This window comes from Xiphophorus hellerii, chromosome 21 (genome assembly GCF_003331165.1).
Source record: "Xiphophorus hellerii strain 12219 chromosome 21, Xiphophorus_hellerii-4.1, whole genome shotgun sequence".
In the NCBI taxonomy this organism is placed as follows: Eukaryota; Metazoa; Chordata; class Actinopteri; order Cyprinodontiformes; family Poeciliidae; genus Xiphophorus; species Xiphophorus hellerii.
This window is the reverse complement of record NC_045692.1, coordinates 21,117,072-21,141,063: the sequence shown is the minus strand read 5'-3', so window position 1 is coordinate 21,141,063 and position 23,992 is coordinate 21,117,072. Positions and strand designations below refer to the sequence as shown.

Here is a 23,992-nt window from a genome sequence, read left to right as displayed (position 1 = left end):
CTCCATTCTTAAAACTGTGACTGGGATTTAATAAAGCCATTCAGAGGTCCACAAACGGCCCCCACGCTGCACTTTGGCCACATTTCCTCTCTGTCACATCTAAACACTTATATGCATCAGGTTCCTACCATGTTACAAATGGATTTGATGATTCTCGTCTAATCTTTTTCAATTTGACTCAAGAAGCTGCTTAATTTTGCTGCTGAGGTGAAACATTGGATTTTTAACCACTTTCCAATCGATAGGAAACTACTTGGCTAAATGCTGACCCACATTTACTTACTTAATGCTGACCCACATTTGCGAATCAAGCCAGGGAACTGGTTGTGAACAGCGTGCGACGTGTAAAATGAGTAGGAGCTTTGCGAGAAGATTTGTTGGTGCAAGATTGGCCCGAAATCACGGCGGCTGCGTCGGCCATCTGTTGCATAAAGCTCAGAAAAGCCCCAAAAGACTCCAAACTACAACTTAAAAAGCTGCATTTCACTTTCCCAAGGCATTAAGAGTGCCTTCTCAATGTTTATCAATCTATGTGAGTTATATTTATGAAAGGTGGTTTGTTAAACATTATGAAAGTAAACCAGGAAGTTTGTGTTTTAACCCTCTGTTCCCTTCCAGGAGCACCATCTCCAGAGAGCCATCTCTGCGCAGCAGGTCTACGGAGAGAAGCGGGACAGCATGGTCATCCCGGTCCCCGAGGCGGAGCGCAACATCCCGCACTACGAGCTGCTCTACCCCGGGGACTTCAAAATGCCAAAGCAGCTTATTCACATACAGCGTGAGTAGCAGGAGGAAGGCCTGGGGTCAAAGTTCAGCTCTGAATCAAGACTTTGGTTCAGACGTTCAGTAGTTGTTTACTGATAGATGAGGACTGATTAAATAGTTATGAAGGTTTGACAGACTGCCAGTAAAGTTCAGAAATGTGGGAAAATATTAACATTTCCAGGTATCATACCATAGTTTAGAAGTTACATCTGTCTCATCTACTTATCCCTCAACTGTCTGTCCTTCATTCGTCTTATTCCAATCTTTGTCTCTGGCTTCCAGTGTGCATTTGTCCCTCACCTATCTGTCCTCCATTCATTCATGTCTTCTTTGTTTTTCGGTCCATCCACTGGTTTTCCTCTGTTCATCCATCCTTAACCAGTCTGTGCATCCTTCCATGCGTCCTTTGCACACATCTGTCACCCATCTTCTGTTTGGTTTCATATTTAAAGTTTGTGGAAACTAGAAATATCTGCTGTAATTTCACAGTAAAATGAGCATTTTGTGCTTAAAAATGTCATTTAAAAAAAGACGGAGTTGGGCGTGCTGTGGTGGCGCAGGGGGTTAGCACGCCCCACGTTTGGAGGCCTTAGTCCTCGACGCGGACGTCGCGGGTTCGACTCCCGGTCCCGATGACCTTTGCCGCATGTCTTCCCCCTCTCCTCACCCTCCTTTCTGTCTGCCTACTGTCTAAAAAATACGAGCCACTAGCGCCGCAAAAACTCTAAGGAGAAAAAAAATTGAAAAAAAAAAAAAAGACGGAGTGGGAAATTTGGGACGTCAGGCCTGGAAAAGTTTAGAAATTTAACAGCATGAATCTGACATTTTGAGAACTGCAAGTGCAGACATGTTGAGTCACATCAATCTGTTTCAAATATTTCGATTTTTTTTCTTTAAGGTGACTAATACATCTGTTTTTAATTTGAGATGCTCTTGATCGTTTCTAACAGGAGGTAATAATGTTCTCTGTGTTTCTCCAGCTTTCAGTTTGGATACGGAGCTTCCGGACTACGACCTGGACACAGAGGATGAGACGTTTGTGAATAAGCTGAAGAAGAAAATGGAAATCACGCCGCTGCAGTTTGAGGAAATGATCGATCGACTGGAGAAAGGCAGCGGACAGCAGGTAAAAACACGACACTGCTGGTAGCACCCTGACCTGGATTATTACAATCACTTTAACGGGTTAATTAGGGGTGTCAACCTAGTACCAAAAAAGTGTACCCAAAAAATTATGACAAAAGTTTTGTTTTGTTATAATTGAACGCAGCACAGGAGTATGAAACATTATTAAACCCAAACATTATTGGTGCAATGTGGCCTCTTGTAGCAATCCTGAGCAGTTGATTGGTCGGCGTGACTGAAAAGAAAAATGTTTAGTGGTAATTTGACTGTAATCTGATTGTTTTTAATATAATTTACCTGAAAAGTGTCACAGGACTGATCTCTCCTCTTCCTCTGCAGCTCGTCAGTCTGCAGGAAGCCAAGCTGCTGCTGAAGGAGGACGACGATCTGATCAAGGAGGTGTTTGACTACTGGAGCCGCAAGAGGAAAACCTGCAAGAGCGGTTCGCTCATCCCCACCGTCAAGCAGGAGAAGAGGGACGGCTCCAGCACCAGCGACCCCTACGTGGCCTTCCGCCGACGGACTGAGAAGATGCAGACCAGGAAGGTTGTACAGAAGAATCTAGTTGCTCTTCTGGGTTTTTGTTACCTTGGTAACGTGCTGGGATTGACGGATAGGCATGTTGACTCCTCTGTTGTCAGAATCGGAAGAACGACGAGGCGTCGTACGAGAAGATGCTGAAGCTGCGCAGGGATCTGAGCCGCGCCGTCACCATCCTGGAGATGATCAAGAAGAGGGAGAAGGTTAAGAGGGAGCTGCTGCACCTCACCCTGGAGGTGGTGGAGAAAAGGTCAGACTGGCATCAGAGCCTGCTTTATTTATACGTTGCATAGCTGCCCTCAGTCAGTTGTATGTGAAACTAAACGCCTTATTTTTCTGAGAAAAATGTAGAAGAACAAGTTGGCTTAGGAATCTTTCCCGTCAGGAAAGCAGTCAGGTTATTTCCTTCTGGCTTTCAGCTGCTGATATGTTTTTTTTAGATATTAGTTTTTCTGTCAATCAGTTTGTTTCCATCTTTCCATCCATGGTTTGTCCATTTATCTATCATCTCATCAGTCTGTTTTTATCTTTTCTTCCATTTTCCAATCCAAACTTCTTCTGATTGTTCCACCTCTGTTCATCAGTACCACAACCTTTACATCCATCAATTTTTCCATCTATTTGTTTTTCCATTTATTTGTTTTCCTATCGTATTCCCATCTATCAGTCTATCCTATTTATAATTTGTAGGTTTGTCTTTGTCCTTCAATCCATGTTTATATATTTTTTAAAGTTTTTGCAGCTTTCTTATTAAAATCCCGCCGACTGCAGAAGTTTCTGCCATAAATTCTCAGTGAACTTCAGTATGTAGAAACATTCATAAGTTCTCATAATTTCATATAAAAATGCTACTTGAATCTAAATATTACTTTCAAAGGACTTTTGATTCCCAGTGGTAGATAGATGAAGCTGTGTATTAATGGATGTTTAGGTTGTTGGTTTTTGCCCTAATGGCTCCTAACAGGTTAATTGTTTTACATTAGCAGCTTTAATCAGGATCTGTTACAAGTTTGTGGAAGTTTGGGAATCAGTGCTGACTCTTAACTCCTGCTTCACTGCTCCTGTTAATTGTTGGTTTACTTCTGGAATCTTGTTTCAGTGTAATCAATTTAGAGTTTGTTTATTGAGCCTTACGTTCAGGACTCTGAGCTCATTTCCTCTCTCCTCCTGGGGAAGATTTCTCCTCTCCCTCGTCTCCAAGGCTCTATCATAAAATGTTTACTTTGTATAAAAACAATATTCTTCCCCTGACTTCCATTTAAGTCGTATATATTTTTCCTCCCTCTGCTGCGATCCGTCCACACGTGAAACCAGAATGAATGTCCTCTGAAAGCAGCTGTCAGGCGCAGCGTAAATTGGAGCCGTCTCCTTGAAGTGGCTCTGATTCGTAGTGACATTTCAATTTCCTGCCGTTCCCCCGATCCGCTTCCTGTCTGTGCATCACAGCTAGTGTTCCCTCCCTGACCGCAGCACTCTGCTCCCATTAGACGCCCGCTCTGCCCACCACTTCTTTATGGGATGCTTGTAGAGCGCCGTGTTCTTGCTGTTGGCACCACTAGGAACAGGAAGTCCTCCTCCTCCTAATGTCCTTGGTTTGTCTCTCTCGTCAGGAATGTGATGCCTGACTTTGGCTCAGAGGTGATGGCAGAAGCTCAGCAGCGGGCACTGGTGAAGCCCGTCTACACCATCCCCATCATCCCCCTGTCCAACAGCAACCAGTACCGACACCAGGACCACCACATGGACATGAAGGACTATAAGAAAGTAAGCCAGTCCACCTTCACCGCTCTTAACTTCAATTCTACTGAATTGAATAATTGTATATCTTTAGCTTTTATCTTTATCTTTAGCTATATATCTTTAGCTTATTTTCAGCTGATTTTGATTATTAGTCATAGAAATTAGAGCAATAAATCCAGAAATATGATTTTTATGACCTACATTTGAGCTGAGGAGAGTTCCAACAGACCTGAGTCAGTAGTTGGTCGTCTCTGTAAAGACCTAGTTTGTTGGGAGAAGGAAAGATGTGTCAATTGAAAAACAAGTGAAAAAAACTTCACTTGTTTTTTTCCTTATAATTAAGGAAAAAATAAAGAGCTAAAGTGGCATATTCTATTAGTTTCCACCATATTCAAGTACATGAAGTCGCTGCATAACAAATGTTAACTCTTTGGTTTTTACTCATCACTTCACACAACAGTACCTACTGGTCGCTGTTTTGGTTTGCGCTGACTCAGTCCCACATTTTGGCATTTCTAAATGGCAGCCAAGTATGAATCATCAGCGTTCAGTGAACACTTTATTTCAGAACAATCATTTCAGTTTCCGTTTATTTTTACCCAAAAGATGCAAGTTCCATCATTCCTCCTTGAAGAGCGATGATGATAGAACAGGATGGAGCAGCAGCATGAGTACCTAGGGATTATTTGCTGCCTAATAACTGCAGGCCTCCTGTTGGGGGTTCAGCTCCAGTTTCCTCTTGTTAAATTGTCAGTGTGCCCATGGGCAAGGCACTTAACCCCAGTTTACCTCAGGATCGGACGAGCTGCATCTGAATGCCCGCATTTTTCTGAATGTGATTAGTTTATCATAATACTTCATCTGTGCTCCTTCATGTTTAGCTTTGAGATGCTATTTTAGGCTTGAGTTTCTTTGCTGATAGGCTAACTCCTGTTAGCACAACTTGCACACAACAATAGTGTTTTCCATTGTTCTGTCAGATCGATTTTTGAAGCAAAAATTAACCCCAGTGGGACAAGAGAAGCGACTTTGTCCTCCATCGCTGTTACTCCCACTTGTACGTCAAATTTACACACATACCAGAATAACATTTCTGGCTCCTGTCTCTTTTGTGTATAAAATATATATATATTTATGTATATATATATAGTTTTTTACATGTTAAAATGAATATAATTAATCAAAATTAACACATTTGGTGATATTGAACACTATTTGAGACTTATCAGAGACTAAAATATATTTCTAACTTTATTCCTTATTTGAAACTTGACCTGCTAGTAAATATATACGGTTATAGTAGTTAATTGAAACAGTTTTGGCCTCATTTCTGTAAGTGTTATTACAAAAGTAAGTCAATGTGTCACTTGCACGTTCTTCAGGCTTTCAATGAAAACCTCTAGAAATGATTTTGCTGTTCCACAGAAGCTTTTAAGACAGTGTTCATTACTGCCTTTTCCATAGATGCAACAAAATAAATGAGAGCAAATCTACTTTTATGTGCCAAAATAAACATGTAAAATGGTTTCAGAGTGCAGACTTCAGGGCATTTGTCTCTGGTGATTGACTTAACTCACAAACTTTTCTCTGATGAGATTGGGTCCAACACCAGACCCAGAATGTTGTTAAAGGCAACTTTAACTAGCAACTTGTGGTTCTTTTAGAGGAAACCGTGAATTATGGTTAAATATTTGCACTCTGACATTCTTAGAGATTCAAAGTAATATGTTATTATTGGAGCTGATGGTATAAACGACAACAAACACATTTCTCTGCTAATTAACTCTAAATTTACAGAATTTCTAGATGTTTTCTCATAAAACGCTGTTGATAAATGCTCTGGTTCTTTGCCGTCTCGTTAGTCAGAACCTCTGTGAGCTCATTAATGCTCTATCAGCTTCAGAGAGCAACATTTCCTCTCTACCAGATGCCTGACGTCTGGTGATACAACTATCATTTCGAGTTATATCTACAAACATTTTTTTTCTCCCCTCTGTTGATTCGTTCTCCATCACAGAACCTCTCCCCGCTCTGTTTGCTTTGTCTCCAAACTCCGAAGGCTGACAGGAATCCGACTAATCACGGTAGAGTCTGTTCAGACGGGGAAGTGTTTTCCCGCTGGGGGAGTCTGGGTGAAAGGTGGCACGGGGCGAATAGCTGCCATCTGGCTCAGCGGCGGCATCTGCCACGTGCCTCAATCTGCATATCAATGCCTGCTTGGCTCACTGTTGTTCCTGCTGACTATTAATAGGCTGTGCAGAGACTCTCCCCTCTGAGCTAGCAGCTATTATTGATTCTGGTTTGAAAATGTCGCAGGGTTTGCTCAGTCCGAAGGATAAACGAGTCATTTCTGTGTCTGTGTTTGTTTTTTTCTAGCCTGAGAAGGCAGAGGCAGTTCGAACCAAAAGGAAATATGAGAAGAAACCCAAAATGGCTCCGATGTTGGCGCCTCAACATTCAGGACCCTCTGTGTTCAATCCCAAGGACCTCAACCAGTATGATTTCCCCAGCTCAGACGAAGAGCCGTTTTCACAGGTATTTAAGACAGTCAAGTACAGTCTCTATTTAGCATTAAAAAATAGAATAAATAAGAAGCTGTGATTGCTTTCATATAAACAATTCCTATTCATGTTGTTTTTAGTATGAAATATTACAATTTGAAGTCTTTTTCTCGTAACTGACTTGATTATTATTGTTTTTTATAGATCCATTCAGGTTCCTCGGAGGCAGAGGAGGAGAATGACCCAGATGGCTGCTACGCGTTCAGGAGAAAGGCTGGCTGTCAGTATTACGCTGTAAGTGCCCTCCTGTGACTCCTGGCTTGTTTCTATTTATAGCGCTAACAACAGGCTGCCTGCTTGCTGGGCTCCCACACAACAAAACAAGAATGAACGGAACTAGAGATGCACAAACTGAGATTCTTTAGCTAATTTCTGACTTCTATGGTGATAAAGGGTTAGGGTGAAAAATACTTTGACATTTTTCTGCCCTTGAGATAATCACATTTTTACCATCTTCACAAATGTTTTATTGTAGAATAAAAAATATATATATATATATATATTTTTTTTTTTGTTGTTGTTTATTTCAAAAATCAATGGAAATCTACTTGTTAAAATGATCCAAGTTTCTGATTGTAAATGGTAGTTCACATTTAAAGGACCCTATCATTAAGCATATTGATTTAAATTCTTCTAATTTAAGGCCTGTTTAGCTAAAAGACTAAAATAATTCCCAAAAGGTCATTTCGAGTTTCTCCAGCTTTATAGATTGTGAAGAAAGTTTCAAACCAGTGGATTCTAATCTCCTGTAGAAGTGTAGATTTGATTTCTTCCCATTTTTAATCTTCTGTTCTTCTTCTTCTCCAGTGTCGTCCAGATAAGACTGGCAGCTGGCCCTGGGTCAGCCCGTCAGAGGGTGGGCTCGGTGACCCGCGCTACCGCTACTGTCTGACCTCCCTCAATACGCCGTGGCGTTGCATCGGTTTGGCACGGCGCCGCGTGGGCAGAGGGGGCAGGTGGGTTCACCACTCCATCCTGAGCTTCCTTGCTTAATGACTGCAAAGAAACACACAGATATGATGACCTTTACCTAAATGAAATTAGCTAATTTTAGCATTCTAACTTATTTGTTGCATTCAGAATAAGAAAAATGGTGCTATGACCAGAATGTGGGATTCATATACCTTAAGCATGTGGAAGAAGTTGCTCAATTGAGACCAAAACAAATATGGTGGAAGACTTGCTTTGCACATTGTCATAACACATGGTAAACATGGTGGTGGCAAAATCATGCTGTGGGGATGCTGTTTGGCCGAGACAAAGAAGCAAAAGATTCAGCTAAATACAATCTGATTATTAGAGGCAGACCAACAACATTTTCATGCTAGAATGCCTTAAATCTACAGATGCACAGAAAAGAATATTTGGGCAGCAACTATCAATTTTAGTTTTATTTTAGTTATCAATTAGTCTAGCAATTATTCTTAAGATGAATCGATTAATTGGATCAAAGTAATATATGCTGAAGATTTTTCATTTAAACCTTTCTATACAATATTAGAAGTACATTAAAGGTTTCAAATAAATAAATCAAATTATTTATTTTTTTGTAAAATGTCAGTTTAGATATATGTAAAATATACATATTTTTTATACGGTTTTGACTTAATCACTACTCTTTCAACAATTGGCTCTTTTTGAGTCTGTATTCTCAAATAAACTATTACTAAAACAATTGACAGTTATTTTAATTTGATTAATCACAATACTTCTGATTAATCCTTTCAGCCCTAATCAATATCCAATATTAATGCTGCTGTGATTGCTAATAACTGATTATATATTTCTCCCTGCTGCCTCCAGAAACAAACCAAGATGGAAACAAATATCAGTTGTTGATATCAGCCCGGTTGTATTTATTGTACTGACACCAGTATTAGTGCTGATATATTGTACATTCCTACTTAAATGTATGGAATTTGCAGCAATGCTTAACAAAATGTGCTTGCAGACGATATCGGTCCAAACCGAGCAGTTTTTTTTGTAGAAGAAAGATGCAGTTTTAGCCCATAGAGCGGCTACAGGGAACTTGTAGCTGTAGTTGCAGTGAAATAAGATGCTATTGATAGTTAATTCGCTGCTTTGTGTTGGTGTTATCCATAAAAACCAACTGAAATAGAATGAAGACTGTTTGTAAAGCAGCATTATATGAAAAGGGCATACTGTAGAGCAGAGAACTGTAAGTTGTGATTAGAATACCAAATATTGAGCCGCTTTCTGTTTTCAGCAGGGAAGATGAGCTGAGGTTTAGCGTAGCACCTCTTTACCATCCTCCCAGCAGCCCCAGCTGGCGGTTTGCAACTGAGGTGATGGTCCTAATGCGGGGTTCTGCTACGGGCTGGTACCAGATCGTAGCTGCAGCTGAGACGCATGCTGCAGCTTGGTCTGTTTGGGTCTAGTTCAGCTTTAGTGAGCTCTGTCTCGGTGCCAGGTGTTGTTAACGAGAGCATCTGGGTTATTTATTATCTTGTTCTCAGGCGGGGTTCCGTTTCTGTTTACAGCGGCCTTATCAGCCGACCCCAGAGACTGAGTGATCCTGCAGTCTCTCAATTAAAACGTTCTTCTTGGTGAAAGGACATATTTGCTCTTGATTTATTACAAAAATAACCATCTTGCTGTATTTGGCGTTAACGTTCAAAGCTGTTGAACGATTTTGTTCCTGATCTCTGAATCAGCGTCTATGGAATATTTTATCCTGACATTTCTTTCCTGTCTGTTTGCTTATACACTCAGGTGCTTCAGATGTCCCATGTTTTCACATCCAACCTTAGACTTTATTGTAGGTTGTTTGAGTTTTATGTTGAAACAATGAAAAGCATAACTGTGCAGAAGTAATTTTTTTTATTAATTGATATTTGGAGAGTTGAAATGAAATTCTCCATTCAAGTCAGAAATGCTGGATTAGGAATTAAACCGTTAATCGTGATTAATCAATTATTGAAATGATAGCTAATTTAGCAATTGATTTATCGTCAGTAGAGTATACAGACTAAAAAAAATACCATTTGCTGAAAGGATCTCGTATTTAGAGCAATAAATCAAAACTGTACAAAAATTTATATATTTTTCATTTAAGATTACAGAAAAGCTTTTGTTTACCCAGAATTCCTGCAGTGGCAGTTTTAGTTCAAATTTTGTCAAATAAATAAATGTCCTGTTAAACACTTCTTGCCATTTAATTATTAATTTGGTTAATCAAAAAATAACCAATAGATAATTTGAGCAAAAAAGGCTGAACTTTTCACTTGTTGATGTTAGAAGTACTTTTTAAGTATCCATTAAGGGAATGTTTTGTTGTTTATTTTAGGCAATGAACTATTTATTTTCTTATTTAAAAAGGGAATTGAGCCATTTGCATCTCTTAACATATTTCTAATTTATAAAAACGGCTAAAATGGTGAAAAATGTGCACAATATGGCATTTTTTCCGATTAATCGTCAGAAAAAATCCTATGCTGGATCGATTTATGTGAAACCACTACTGATTGCCACTGACATTTCTGGACTTTGACTGGGCCGTTACTACTGTGATGTTAACTGGTTCCTAACCTCCTATTGAGAGCTGTTGTTTACATAAACTTCAGATGGACGCTCTCATATGTCAGCATGCTTACCTTACTAAATAAGCATGTAGTGAGAAGTCTTACACGGCATGATGCTGCCACCACCGTGTTTCACCATGAGAATGTTGGTGTTTCCACCTCATACAGTAGGTTGCATTTTTCATCGACAAGATGAACTTCTTCAGTGTTAGCCTTTTCCCCTTTTTACTATACTTATGGGGTATGAAAACTTTTCAAATGAACCGTTACATGTCATGTGAAAGAAGTAGAGGCTTAAAACAACTTTTGTCCTCACCTTGAATAAGACACATGGCAATTATTGGATTATTTGTTGGGTTCGTGGGGTAGACATGCGATTTCACCTAGGTTGTCCTTCCACTGACTTTCCTGCGTCTTGTTCCAGGGTTCTGATGGACCGAGCTCACACCGACCAGGGGGTCCTCCAGAGCGCCGACTCCGACCCGGAGCCCGAACCGCTCGCCTCGCCGCTTCGCAGCTCCAACACCAGTACCTCAGAAACTAATACCTCGGACCCCACCGGGCCCCGGCCCTTGTCGGCGACGCCTGTGGACCTCAGCCGGATTCTTTTGAACATTAAGGCGTGCCGCTGGAGGCACTTCAGACCACGGACGCTATCCCAGCACCCCGCCGGGGGAGCGGATATTTCCCGCAGTGGATTTAGGGATTTTGGCCGAACTGTGTCGGGATTAACTCGGACTCTGTCTGGAGGCTCCGGAGCCCAGAACCGCACTGGACCCGCCACCACTCCTGTTAATGGTGAGTCTGTTTGTTCCTCTTTTTCTATTTAATACATTTTGTTACTTTATTTTGGTAAAGAAAGTTTTCTTGGCCTCACAAGAAGCTCGTTTAATCTCACTTAGAACGCAGGAATGTTGCTGATTGTGTGCAAAAGCTTTGTTCTTCCTGGGATAATTAAAAGCCGATTTTAGTTTGAGGATCATTAAGAAATAATTGACTGTTAATTTGGATTAATTTGGACATCCTTTGTTTCTCCAGCCTGCACACTTCAGACTGATCTTTTGTTTGTTAATGCTTTAAATGTTGTTTCATATTTCTGCTGCCATAGGCCGGGTTTAATAATTGCTGTTTCTTCTGTTTCTGGCTTTTAAGATGCTTTTTATTTTTCTGGATATTTTCTGAGTTCATACTTTAATGTAAATTTGAGGCTTTGTGTAGATGGAGAGGATTGCAGTTTCCTTTTTAAGGTGTAGTAATTTAGTCAGAAACTGTTTATGTGGAGTTTGAGTAAATTGATTTGTTTTTTATAGAGTTGCTGAAATGTGTAGAAAAATGGTGGTGTTATTGAAAGCTGTAGATTTCTTCTATTTTCACTCTTGTATCACTCTGATATCAAAGAGACAAATATATACAGTACAGACAAAAAGTTTGGACACACCTTTCTAATTCAATGGGTTTTCTTTATTTTCATGACTATTTATAAGGCAAGAAATCCCACTTATTAACCTGACAGGGCACACCTATGAAGTGAAAACCATTTCAGGTGACTACCTCTTGAAGCTCATCAAGAAAATGCAGAGTGTGTGCAAAGTAGTAATCACAGCAAAAGGTTGCTACTTTGAAGAAACTAGAATATAAGGGGTATTTTCAGTTGTTTTACACTTTTTTGTTTAGTGCATATTTCCACATGTGTTATTCATAGTTTTGATGCCTTCAGTGTGAATCTACAATGTCAATAGTCATGAAAATAAAGGAAACTCATTGAATTAAAAGGTGTGTCCAAACTTTTGGTCTGTACTGTACATATTCCTGCATTTCCTAATGAGCCTCATTGGTGGGTTTTCTAGTACTAACGGCCTACTTAAGGCCACAGGATCTGAATTGATATCTTGTTTTTGAAGCGGTGACTCAGAAACGCGTCCATTTGTAATGGTTTGTTTATTCTTTTGAGCCAATCAGAGGTGGACTTTGCAGATTTGCTTTGTATTATCGTCCTGACATCAGTTCACAAAGTACCTTAGAAGTCTTGGATCATTTAGTTGTTCTGGGAAATGTGTCACAGCAGCGCTTCACAGCGGCCATGTTGTCCAGTTTTTCCCCCTCGTGGTTGAGTCGTGAAGAACTAGCCTGAGGAAAGTCAGTTGTTTTTAGATGTTGTTCTGTGACCTAATGGATGGTTGTTGATGCTGTTGGACTAGTCTCTCATTGGGTTCTGATTTAATTTATCCAGGAGAGAAACTTTAGGTTTTCTCAAAATTTTATTCTGATACTGAACACTTTTACTTAGAGCCAACAGTGACGACACTGATGAATTCAGAGCAACGTCTCCTGGTGATTTCCTCAGTCTAATGCTTCTTTAGAAGTTGTTTGATTTAACGGAGCACTTTTGTTTTAAACTGTCCTACTGACACATAGTCACATTTCTCTCTTGGACTCAAAAGCTACAAATAGGGGGGAGTGGGGGGAGGGGTTATAATTCAGCTCCTAACTGGATTGGTTTTGCTGCTTAGAAGGGAAAAGATATAAAAAAAAAAAGTTTGGATGTTTAATTTACTCTTCATATACACTAAGAAAAGGGAAATTAATTAAACTATAGCAACACATTCCTGGTAAAACTGAAGGACGTGTAATAAGTGTCTTGTTTCTGCAGCAGAGTGAAGGGCAGAAGAACTAAAATCAGTTCTTTTTGTCACAGAGGTGAAGAAAATCACGTCTTGTTTTTCTCAGCCTCATGTTGTCCGACCCTCCATACAACAGCAGCCTTGGTGAACTTTTTCCCTCCACCTGCAATCGAAACTTTTGTGTGATTGGTCAGAATTTGGTGTTTGTTTATGTAGTAAACAGTCCCAACTACGAAACGTCCAGAAGCCGGTTTTTCAGCCACAGAGCAAGATGGATAGTTTTGATATATATATATTGACATATGACAAAACACTGTGACATTATCACTACACTCTAAACCCAATAAGCTTAAGAGTCCAGCGATGCATTCAGCTCCGCTATGTTGCGTTTGTAAATATGAGATTTAACCAGTATTTCTGTTAGAACCAGAGCTAATGTGTCTTAAGATCCCGGTCTGTGTTTATCTGTCAGTGTAGAATAATTCAGTTTTTTACTGCAGATTCTCAGCATCGATCTATCTCAGTTTTCACAAATAGATTCAAGGTTTCCACAGAATCACTAACTTGTTTATCGCGTTCCGTCCTGTTTAGTATTTTAATATTTGGAATCAATGGCTAGCCAATCAGAAGTTGTGCTCTTATTTAATAATTTGGAATAACTTCATTATCAGATTAGTCAGGAAGGGATCTTTATTGCTACCTTAATGGTCTGATTGTTTTCCTCCTTGTGTTATTATATCTCTTGTTTTGTGCATTTTAAAAGATTTCCTTCTACTTTCACACGTCCTTCATGACACAGATCTTATGCGAGTGTTTCTTCTCTTCACATGTGATATTTGCTATTAACTGTATGTGTAAATGTTATGACCCAGGTCACTAATTACTTTTATGCTGTTAAGATAATTGAGGTTAATGGTCAGAATCGTCCTCATCTGCGTCTCGATCCATCGTAAAAATATTTATTCTTTTGCTAGTACATATTCATTCTTTATCTTTTATATACCCTTAGAAAGGATTTTGCTCTTGTAATGTTTGTGTTTTATCACGTAGTGCAGACATCTGCAGGTTTCTACAGTAGAGCTGAATGCCAGCCTAACGTGAAGCTCTTTGACCTCCGAAACATTTTTCTGTGATAACCTGAAAGTCTTTCCAAGTCAAATTGGAGATAGACAAACTTCTCCTCTGAGCTGAGCTAACTTCTACTTTCAGGGCTAGAAATGTATCAAGAAACGTTGAATTTCTGGATAAAAATGTAACAGTGTCACTAACATGCAAATCCAAATTTACTCCAAAGATATGTCTTTGGATCCAGTTGATTGTCTGGTTTATTTCAGCATAAACCTGGTCATTTATTTATTTGACAATTTAAAGGTGTTGAAAAGTGTTCCACCTAGATAGAAAGATTTTATCCACTTTCTGCCAATCAAAAACAAAGGCTTAAAAATTGTTGCAGTCTGTATACTAATTGTGTAGCAGTAGTTGTCCTGAACTTTACAATTATTTTTTTCCCTCCTGTTTTCTCCACTTTATCTTCCACCGTCCTTCATAACAAACATGTAAGCAGAAACATGAATTCATGAGCTCAATTCCAGATTTTCCTTTTGGGAGTTTCTTTCTGAAAGCGCTGAGCCTGAACTGCTGGAGGTGGACAGACGGAGCTCACAGGTCGGCAGCAGCTGGGCTTGTTTTACACCTGATGGTTAAATCACATAAAAGAGCTTCATACTTGTTAAGAAAGTTTGTTTTAATAATTTCAGCTCTAAACTGAAATATAACGCTTAAAGCAGTTCAATCAAATATTTAAACAACTTTATTTTATCTGAGAATTGTAACTATAGAGAAATTAAAGTTTTTCTAAATGATTTTCTCAAATGTACAAAGCTACAGCAATGTAATGTGACTATTTGAGTGGATCTTGTGTTAAAATGGCTTTGATTCTTCCTGAATTACAGAGCAGTGTGGCATTTAAAGAAACTTTGACTAGACCAACTTATTGACATATCACAAATTAAAGCAACAAGGAATATTACTAATGTATGTGACAAAAAACACAAAGGCTTTGCAGCTGTTCGAACAGTTTAAAAAGCCGAGAACATGTTGCCAAAAGCTACCAGCTTTACCTTCATATGTCCAAACCCTTTAAAGAGTGTCAACTCTGTTTATTTATTTATTTTTTTTTGTGGAAATGAATTAGGGGTTTTGTTTCCAACTTGTTTTTGGAGGAGAGTGATGAGCATCCAGTAAATATTCTGGTGTGTTTTATAAACCAGCTGGTTTCCTAATCTGAGATGGTATGTTATAATAATATGCAAAATTACTTGCGTTTCCAGTTTGGATTTTCAATATAGAAGTCACACATCGGTTTTCAACAATTTTGTTGGTATATTGTGACCTGAAATCATAGAAATATTGAGCTTCAGAAGCTTATATATATATTTTTCCATAAACAAATAAACTTTTAATGCCATCTTGTTACTATTCTTTTATTCAGCTGAAAGTAGGGATGTCCTGATAAATCTGCTCTGATTTCCTTAATTTTGTGAGTTCACATTCTATATTTGCATGTGAAGCCGGTCTTATCAAACTCTGCAAAGGTCTAAGAATCACTCTGTCCCCTTTTTCTGAGAGAGCTGACTGACTGACCTCCTGTCCAGGTAATGTCTGCATGTGCGCTATTGGCAATAGTCAACTTAGCCACTTTGTTGGTATATTTAGTGACTTTCCAGACAAATTAGGCATCAAGAAAAATCTGTATCGGCTTTTTAAAGATCTGTAATCGGCCGTAAAACTGCAATCAGTGCACTCCCAGCCAAAAGGTCACATTAATTACTGAAGCTTTACTTTATCACCATTGAAAACAGCAGAACAGAATGATATATCAGGTGTTTTGTTTACATTATACTTCACAGTAAAAATTATTATAGTTTAATGCTCAAAATATGGAAGAATATCAATTGTGATGGAAGCTTCACATGTATCTTGAAGTACAAGTTATAAACATCACAATTTTTATTTAAAGTTTGAAACCACAGCTGTGACAGTCTTTTGAATGGAATTAGTTCAAAAAATATTTTTGCTATTGTTGAATGGGACAGGTATGCTTTTGTCTTGTTTAAATGTTTCAATGTAGATTTTTCTGTTGAACTTTGACCTGTTGAATTAGCTTTGAGTATAGAGTTTAATGTCTTTCTCACTTTTTGATTTAAATAATCAATACCAAAAAGTGAATACTCTGTTTCCGTTGCTCTTCGTTGTGCCTTCTGTTTTGCTTTTTTATGCAGTTAGAGAGAGAAAGCTGAGACCTTTTTCTGGAGTCATATTGAATTCAGCTTTTCCAGTTTGAAAGTTTCTTGTTGAATAGTGAAACAAGCTGATTAATTTCCTCTCTGCTAAAGGAGACTGCTGGAAAACATTCAGGATTGTTTTTTTTTATCTGCATAACAGATTCTTAAACAGTCAAATCTCTTATTCCAGACAGATCCTCCAAAGCTTGGTTCCCTCTGCAGGAATCAGTACTTTTTCTTACCTCTGCATATTTAGAATTAAAGCTGGAGTTTTCTGGAAGATGCTGAACATTTCTCTCTGGTTCTGGATTTTTGTTTGCAAACACATTTCGACCCAGCTACCCTTCATAAATAAAGATGTTTTCACAGAGTTTGAATTAAACGCATTATAAAATCTACCAATCTTCAGCAGACAGTTTTAATTAAAGGAAGCACAAATTTCCATTTGCAGCATCACCTCAGTTGCCTCTTCATTCCATTTTTAACCTGCAAAGTTTGAATATTTTTCAGCATTTATTCTCCAAGATGCAGATGAAAGTGACCACATCTTCTGAGATGGATTGTTGATCACTCACTGATTTTTAAGTTGCTAAAGCAGCTCTCTCTGAATCATTGGCATTGATTTTAGAATCCGTTGTACCGACATGTTCCCGTAAAGCCATTGTCTTGCCATCATCTGGTTCTGATCTCCGTTTCTGTGTGTCTGCAGCGTTCACCGCCGAGCAGTACCAGAAGCACCAGGAGCAGCTGGCTCTGATGCAGAAGCAGCAGCTGGAGCAGAGCCAGCAGCAGAAGCAGCATCAGCAGCAACAACCGGTCAACAATCCGACAACCACCACCACCACCACCACAAACACACAGGTCAGTAGGAAGCCTCCACCTGGTCTCATCTCCTCTGAGCAGATAAAGTTATACTGTGGGGTGGTGAGGGAATTGCCTGATTGGTATCAGAGATTCTGAGTGCAGCTGTTTCAGTTCTTTCTGATCACACGTTTTCTCTCTGTGTGTCGTTGGATTCAGACCCTTGTGTCGAAAACGCTGGACCAGGCCAGCGCCCAGTTTGCTGCCTCGGCCCTGATCACCACAGATCAGCTGCTCGGCTTCAAATCCAAAGAGGAGTTGGTGCTGGCGACTGGAGTCAACGGGGTTCTGACCGGTTCTGGTGGGTTTCAGGCTTTCTGCAGGATGCCATCCATCCATCCCTCATCCAACTTCAAAACCATTTGTTAATCCAACCACCCATCCAACTAACCAATTCATCCATCCAACCACTAAACCATTCATCCATCAAACGTGGGGGAAAAAATTCACCAAATCATTTATTCACCCACCAAACTGATCATCCATCCATTAGTTTATCCATCAAATCAATAATTTATTCATCAAACCAACCAGACTATCAGTTTCTCCAGCCAAACAACTGTTCATTTGTCAATCTGCCCATGCATTCATTTATCATCTCTACACCTATTCCTTTAAAGCCATCTTTTTCTAGATTTCAATATTTAAACTAATCTTCTTTTGCTTTTTATAATTAGTTTTATACTTTAAAAGTTGGCAAAAAGGATGGAGCGCTCTGGGAATATAATGTTGGATTTTTGACATGATATAAATGTGGATTTCAGTGGATTACACCACAGATGTAAGTTGATGTTTCCTAGCTCTACCCATCCTCCTTCACCTCCAGCACTGCTGGCAGCTCATCATTTAGTCGTTGCATCAGCGTTTAGTGTCAACCAGACTGAATAATAAGCGAGATAAACACTGGATGTGTTGCAGCACTGCTGGAGGTGGATTGCATTAGATTATTTAGGTGTTTCTCTTCTGCTAATGACTCAGTGAGGTAGTTTGCAGATAAACAGGAAGTGTAACCGTTTCTTCTGTTTTTCCTCACCAGGCGTTTATAAAAACTTGCACCTCAGCAGCTCCGCCTCCACTCTCCACACCACCAACCAGTCGACACACACTACCACGGTCGCTGCTCCGACCTTCCTGCAGCCCTCCATCAACGCCGCCGTCCCTGCGCCTGCCACCGTCGTCCCCGCCTCCATCAACGCCACCCCCAGCACCCACACAGCCGCCACCGCTGCGGCTCTGGGCCTGCTGGGATGCGGTGCCGCTGGGGCCACCCCCACAACCACTCAGGTCCTCATCGGGAACAACATCTGCCTGAGCGTGCAGTCGGCCGCTAGCCTGGCGGGACGCCACATCCCCCGGACCCTGGGCAACGTGCCAGCCTCTGCCTTAAAGCTGTCCACCTCCACCAACCTGCAGATACCCAAAGTCTCCGGAGCGTCGTCCATGGACATGAGCTCCAGGTGAGGACACTTCTCAAGAGTAAGTTGGGTATTTTGGAGAAATCATATTTTATGAACAGATTAAATTTCTCTCATCAGTTCTAGTCAGAAGAAGCCACATAACCAGGCGAATAAACCTGCAAGAGTAGCTCTCATTGTTTATTATTATTAAAAGTTTATTGAACCAGATAAAACCCACTGAGATCAAAACTTTTTTTTATAACAGACCAGGAAAGCCAGCACCACACAACAGTGGAAAAAACAAATGGATAAGAACTAAATAAACATAAAAAATACGCAAAGTACAGGAGTTATTATAAAACATTGGCATTGTTCGATTGAATCCCATTTTCGGTTTCTTGACGGGGCAGTATTATGTATTTTTCAGTGCAGATTTATAGATTAATCAAGTAACTGTTAACTTCAGTTGTTTAAAACTGCTTACTTAAAATAACTTTTACTTTGTATTGTAACACCTTAAAATTGCACCTCTGTCTCTTTAAAAACTCCTGCTCTTTCTGAAACTCCGTTTTCAGGATGCCATCACAACGTAGCTCCACTGTTAACCCTCTAACAATTTCACCAGCATTTCACTGAGAAATGGCTCCTATAATGAGCTCAGCAGATGTGCAGTTCCATCAGGTGTTTGCTAATTGCTGCTGGCTAGTCTGAAGGAACTGAGCTCCAAGGAGGAGTGTTAGGCCCACCCAGGCGTTTTACACAGCTGAATGGTTGCCGTGGAGATTTAAAGGATTTCTCAAAAATGCATGAAAGAATCAAAGCAGCATCCAGGAAGGTTTATGATTAGGAATAACACAATATGATGTAAAGCTCAAAAAAGTCGATTTTACACAACACTGTCCCTTTAAGATGGAGCTGAAAGCTTTTAGTGAAACAAGTTGTGACACTTTGAGCTCCTATTGGAAGGCTCTCCAAGCGCAGAGGAACTGAAACCTTTCTTTCCCATTCCCACATGTGGAACAAGGAGACAAAGAATGTTGTTTGATCGTAAACAGGAATGGCTGCATTTCGCTGAAGAACAGTTAATTTATAAGTAGGAGCCAAGAAGAGCCTTGTAAACCGGTCATCCAGAGTTTAATGATGTTCAGAGAAGAGACGCCAGCTTTTAATCAACTTTAATTATACCATTAGGTAGATTTGGTTACAGTGAGGTGAGGCATCTTTTGTGCCAAACAGGAAATTTGACACAAACACAATAAATATAACATAATTAAAATGTTAAATTCTTTAACATATTAAAAACAATAAAATGCAAACACACTGACTTAAATATGGCATCTTCATTAGGACAAGATTTTAAAAAAATAATAAAAACATTAAGAAAAATGTTAAAGCTATTCCAGATTGAATTTTAAGAACTTATAACACGAACAAAACGGGTTTTATAGAACCAAGTTTGACATTTTGGCAACCAGATATCTGCATCCAGGTGGGAGCAGGTAGAAAAATTATTAAATCAGTTTTTTGCAAGTTGAAAATCCAAAAATATTATTCAGCTATTCTGAGTCAATATATTTATGGCTGTCATCCTTCTGGAAGGTGAAGCTGTCTGTTTCAACTTGTATAAATCTGTCCCTTAATAATTGCAAAATAAATCTGTATGCCAGTATACATTAACAATATAAGTTGCAGTCAATAAATCATTCTTCTCACTGACTCAGAAGTGTGTAAGATGTTTCCAAACTTTTTTTTTCTTGTAAAATGTTTGGAATTGATTTATAGTGGGCTGTTTTTTCATATCATTTCTGCCGATTGAAAAGCACTCTGATGTGTTCAGGGTGATAATGTAGTTTTTCAACACACATCCCACTTTCTTTGTATTTTTGCTGTGTTCACATGTACTTGGAAATATGTCAAAATAATGAATTTTACTACTTGGTCACCCACAACAAATCCCAAACAGATCTGTTGAGCTTTGTACTGAGAAGATGAAATGATTGAACATTTAAAAAGTTAAAAATAAAAAAAGCTACATTTTTATATCCAGTTTGAAAAGAAGTAGGAAGAAGCCAGATCTCATTAAATTAGAATGTCTCACATAAGAAATATTTGGAAATCTAAATTTTACAAATTTTATGTCACAATTTCAACTCTTTGTCCACGCCATGCTTATTATCTACAAAAGATTCCTATACAGTTACTTTCATTAACATTAGCATAACAACCAAAAGCATTCAGAAGGATAAGGGCCCCTGGTTTAGAGCCAGTTTTGGTGCCGAAAATGAAAATAAACATGTACATGAATAAATAAAAGTAAACACTGTAGTCATGCAACTTCCAAAACATTAATAGATAGGTCTACACATCAGCAGGTGGTTTAAAACGTCCCATGTGAAATGGCTCCATGTTGGCCCCAAAAATGTCAATTATTTGACAATTGTATATCTTAGTAAAATGTAACTATAGTAAAACACAATTTATGAGCCTGAGTTTTCTATAAAGTAAAATGTTTATAAAACACACATTTATTACAAAGAAATCCAAAATCTTTGAGCATCCCCAAAAACTTGTCGCCCTGGGCTACTGCCCATCCTAAGCCCGACCCGGGGGATAACGTCTCTGTTTTTCTCTCTCAGGGACAACCACGACGAGGACAAGCCGGCGCTGAACAGTATAGCAGACAACACAGTGGCCATGGAGGTGACGTAGTGTCGGCGTGTCGACGCAGCGCGGCGTTGGCATGACGACGGCGGCGGCTCCACTCTGTAGGTGCTGTGCATCGTAGCATCGGGGGGCGCTAAAGGGACGGCAGGACTGGAAGCGGGCGGAGCGGAGAATCATCTCTTTTTACACCCTTTTTCTTTTTTTGGTTTTGTTACCGTCAAGAAAATATTGACTCATGTAAAATATAAATATGACATAAATTAGTATCTGTACAGCAACTACATATTTGTAATAATCCCCCCTCCCTCTTCACATGTATATATATTACTTGAATACAGAACTGTCCATTTGTGATGTTTTGCACTTGGGAGTCAAACTTTAAAGGAAAAAAAAAAAGAATAAGCCAAGTTGACTTGTGGCGAGTGTGAGAGGAGATGTACAGAGAAGAGTTTTATCACGTGCATGGTGCGGAGCCTGCTGGTTTTATCTATTTATTGTGCTGTGTTTACAATTTGTTTTGTTTTTGTTTGTTGCTTTCAGTTTATTTTTTTTATTTGTACACTGTACCTTTGTTGGTTCCTGTGCTGTTGTGTATGTTTGATAGCTACGGACTCCTGGGTATTTTTGTATTTTGTGAACACAAAGCAGGTCCCCCCCCACCACCACCCTCATATCATTTATTTTTTGCTTCGTTTTTTTCCCCCCTGGATCACATTAAAGTGAGCTGTGATACAGATCAGAGGAGGAGGAGCAACTCTTCCTCTTCCTATAATGTCCCAAACACAAGTAACAAAACAGGGATGAAGTCTCTTCCCAGAAGCTTCTGCTTCTAATTTAAGCACTATTGTTTTGTGACTTTTTGTTGTTTTATATAAATATCAATGCTGCTTTTGTATTTTTTTAAAGGAGTCGTCTGTCATTTTCATGCAAGTGGAGTCTCCTTTAATTGTTTTATCTGACTTTCTTTTTCTTTTCTTTTTTTTTTTACAAAACAAACAAAAAAAGCTATTTTTGTATTTTGTTTTTCTCCTTGTGGTTAAATTGATTGTAAGATTTTTTTAAGACTTCATTCTTTTGTTCATTTGTTACTTGTTCTTGCATAGGTGATAAGGGAGGTGAACGGGCAGTAATCGCTGTTTCATCATTCCAGTTTTTAATATCGGAAAGAGGAAAAAAAAATCCCAATGAGGGGTGTTTGTGAGAATTTCTTTTCTCACTTCCTATTTTCTTTCTACTTTTTATTTCTTCTTGGTAAAACGAATCTCCAGATGGCTGCGAGGCCAAAAACCACAAGTATTTGGTGCCTTCCTTTTGGGGAAAATGTATGTCGTCTCTTCCGTGAAGAGTTAGAGGCACAAAGGCAGCATTACTTAGTAGTGCTTCTTGTCTTTGTCAGAACCTGAATGCCCAGTCCAATGGCAAAATATATCTTTGAGGTTTACTTGTCCCACCTGGAGGCTGAAAAGACTTTAAAAAATGTGACGGAACTCTCACTAAAATAAGAAAATAAAGCCCAGGGCATTAAATGTGAACTGCTTGGACTCCTGTTTTATGTGCCTGGTTCTCTGCTTGTGTTGAGATTGTCGTTTTTCTGGTCAAATTTACTTCAGTTGGCCTCCTGTATTTTTCACAAGATCTCCTGTAGTGGTCAGTATTACAGCGGTTTTGAAGAAGCCTCTGACTGAAGATGGCTTGTTTTTGTGTTCTAGTTTAAAAATGATGCTCAGAGTTGTCCGATTGTCTCCAGACGACTTAAGATCAAAAACAAAACATTAATATCAAAGAAAACCCATGTGAACACAAAACAAGGTTTGAGATTTTATTTATGTAGGAGGGGAATTTAATTTGGAATATCTCTGACTCATCTCTGACAGATTAAAAAATGAGTAGCATCTTCTGTGCTGCCTGGGTATTGAGCTGTTAGCATGTAATGATCTTCAGTCAGAGGCTTCTTCAGATATGTTGCGAGACTGACTGCTACTGGAAATCCTTCCTGCCCACAGCAACTTTGAAGATACTTAGATGATTTGAGTTGCATTTGTTTTCCCTTTAAGATTTGATATGTTTGAAGTACCCCAAACTATAACAATATTGTTGAACAAAATGAAAAATTAAGAGCTTTATGACATTTACCTGAACACATTTCTGTATTTGTTACCTTTGCCTGCTTCAGTTTTGGTGCAAATCAAAACCTAACTTCCATACTCGTTCTAGGATTGTTTACAGATGCGTAAAACGCATCAAGCTCCTTGCTGATGCCCAACACCATCGTTCTCTCAACAGTAATTGCTTCAACTTCTCTTTTTGTGTTTTCCGGAGCACTCCCAGGTTGTTTCAGTCTCATTATTCATGCTGCAGAAGAGCAATCAGTCGTCGGTGAGACAGCTGGCCCACCTAGCAGTCTGCAGGGTGGGCGTTAACCCGGGCTCCTCACCCTCGTTACGGAGCCATTTTTCACTGCAGATCCGACAGAATCTCGTTTTTCCTCATCAGCTCTTCTTGGTGGCAACAGAAGCTCTGAGGAGGAAATAAAACACTCCTAATTTAATTTCAGAGCTTGTAATTAATCACATTTTCTAAAACTATATCGACAAAATAAATGTTTTTTAATCTTAAAACTTTTTACTGCTAAATTGAATAACATATTTATTGTTTTTAGTCTGTTATTCAGGTCATTTAACCATCAAAATTGGTGCAAAGTGCTATTGTACTCATTCAGCTTACAAACTATTGATCAGTCATTAAACTTTTTTGATTAAATACATAATGTGGACTTTAGCATTGAGATGGTATTTTAGGCTTTAGTAATATCCCAACTCCTTTTAGCATGACTTGAACACAACAATAGTCCTATTCAGTGTTTTTTGAAGCAAAAAATAAACCCAGGTGGAC

General features: G+C 39.2%; 1 protein-coding gene across 3 annotated transcripts in view; it reads left to right on the top strand.

Annotated features, from left to right (window-relative positions):
* Positions 1-22,632, top strand: part of LOC116711804 (enhancer of polycomb homolog 1-like) — a 34,110-nt gene extending 11,478 nt beyond the window's left edge. For all 3 annotated transcript variants that reach the window (XM_032551334.1, XM_032551333.1, XM_032551332.1), the window contains 13 exons: positions 619-778; positions 1,746-1,891; positions 2,230-2,436; positions 2,532-2,680; positions 4,041-4,194; positions 6,547-6,705; positions 6,876-6,965; positions 7,539-7,687; positions 10,698-11,071; positions 16,888-17,039; positions 17,199-17,340; positions 18,076-18,496; positions 21,073-22,632. In XM_032551334.1, the coding sequence (XP_032407225.1) occupies positions 679-778; positions 1,746-1,891; positions 2,230-2,436; positions 2,532-2,680; positions 4,041-4,194; positions 6,547-6,705; positions 6,876-6,965; positions 7,539-7,687; positions 10,698-11,071; positions 16,888-17,039; positions 17,199-17,340; positions 18,076-18,496; positions 21,073-21,145 (2,316 nt within the window). In that variant the 5' untranslated portion in view covers positions 619-678 and the 3' untranslated portion in view covers positions 21,146-22,632. The remainder of the gene's footprint in view (positions 1-618; positions 779-1,745; positions 1,892-2,229; positions 2,437-2,531; positions 2,681-4,040; positions 4,195-6,546; positions 6,706-6,875; positions 6,966-7,538; positions 7,688-10,697; positions 11,072-16,887; positions 17,040-17,198; positions 17,341-18,075; positions 18,497-21,072) is intronic.
* The last annotated feature ends 1,360 nt before the right edge of the window (positions 22,633-23,992 follow it).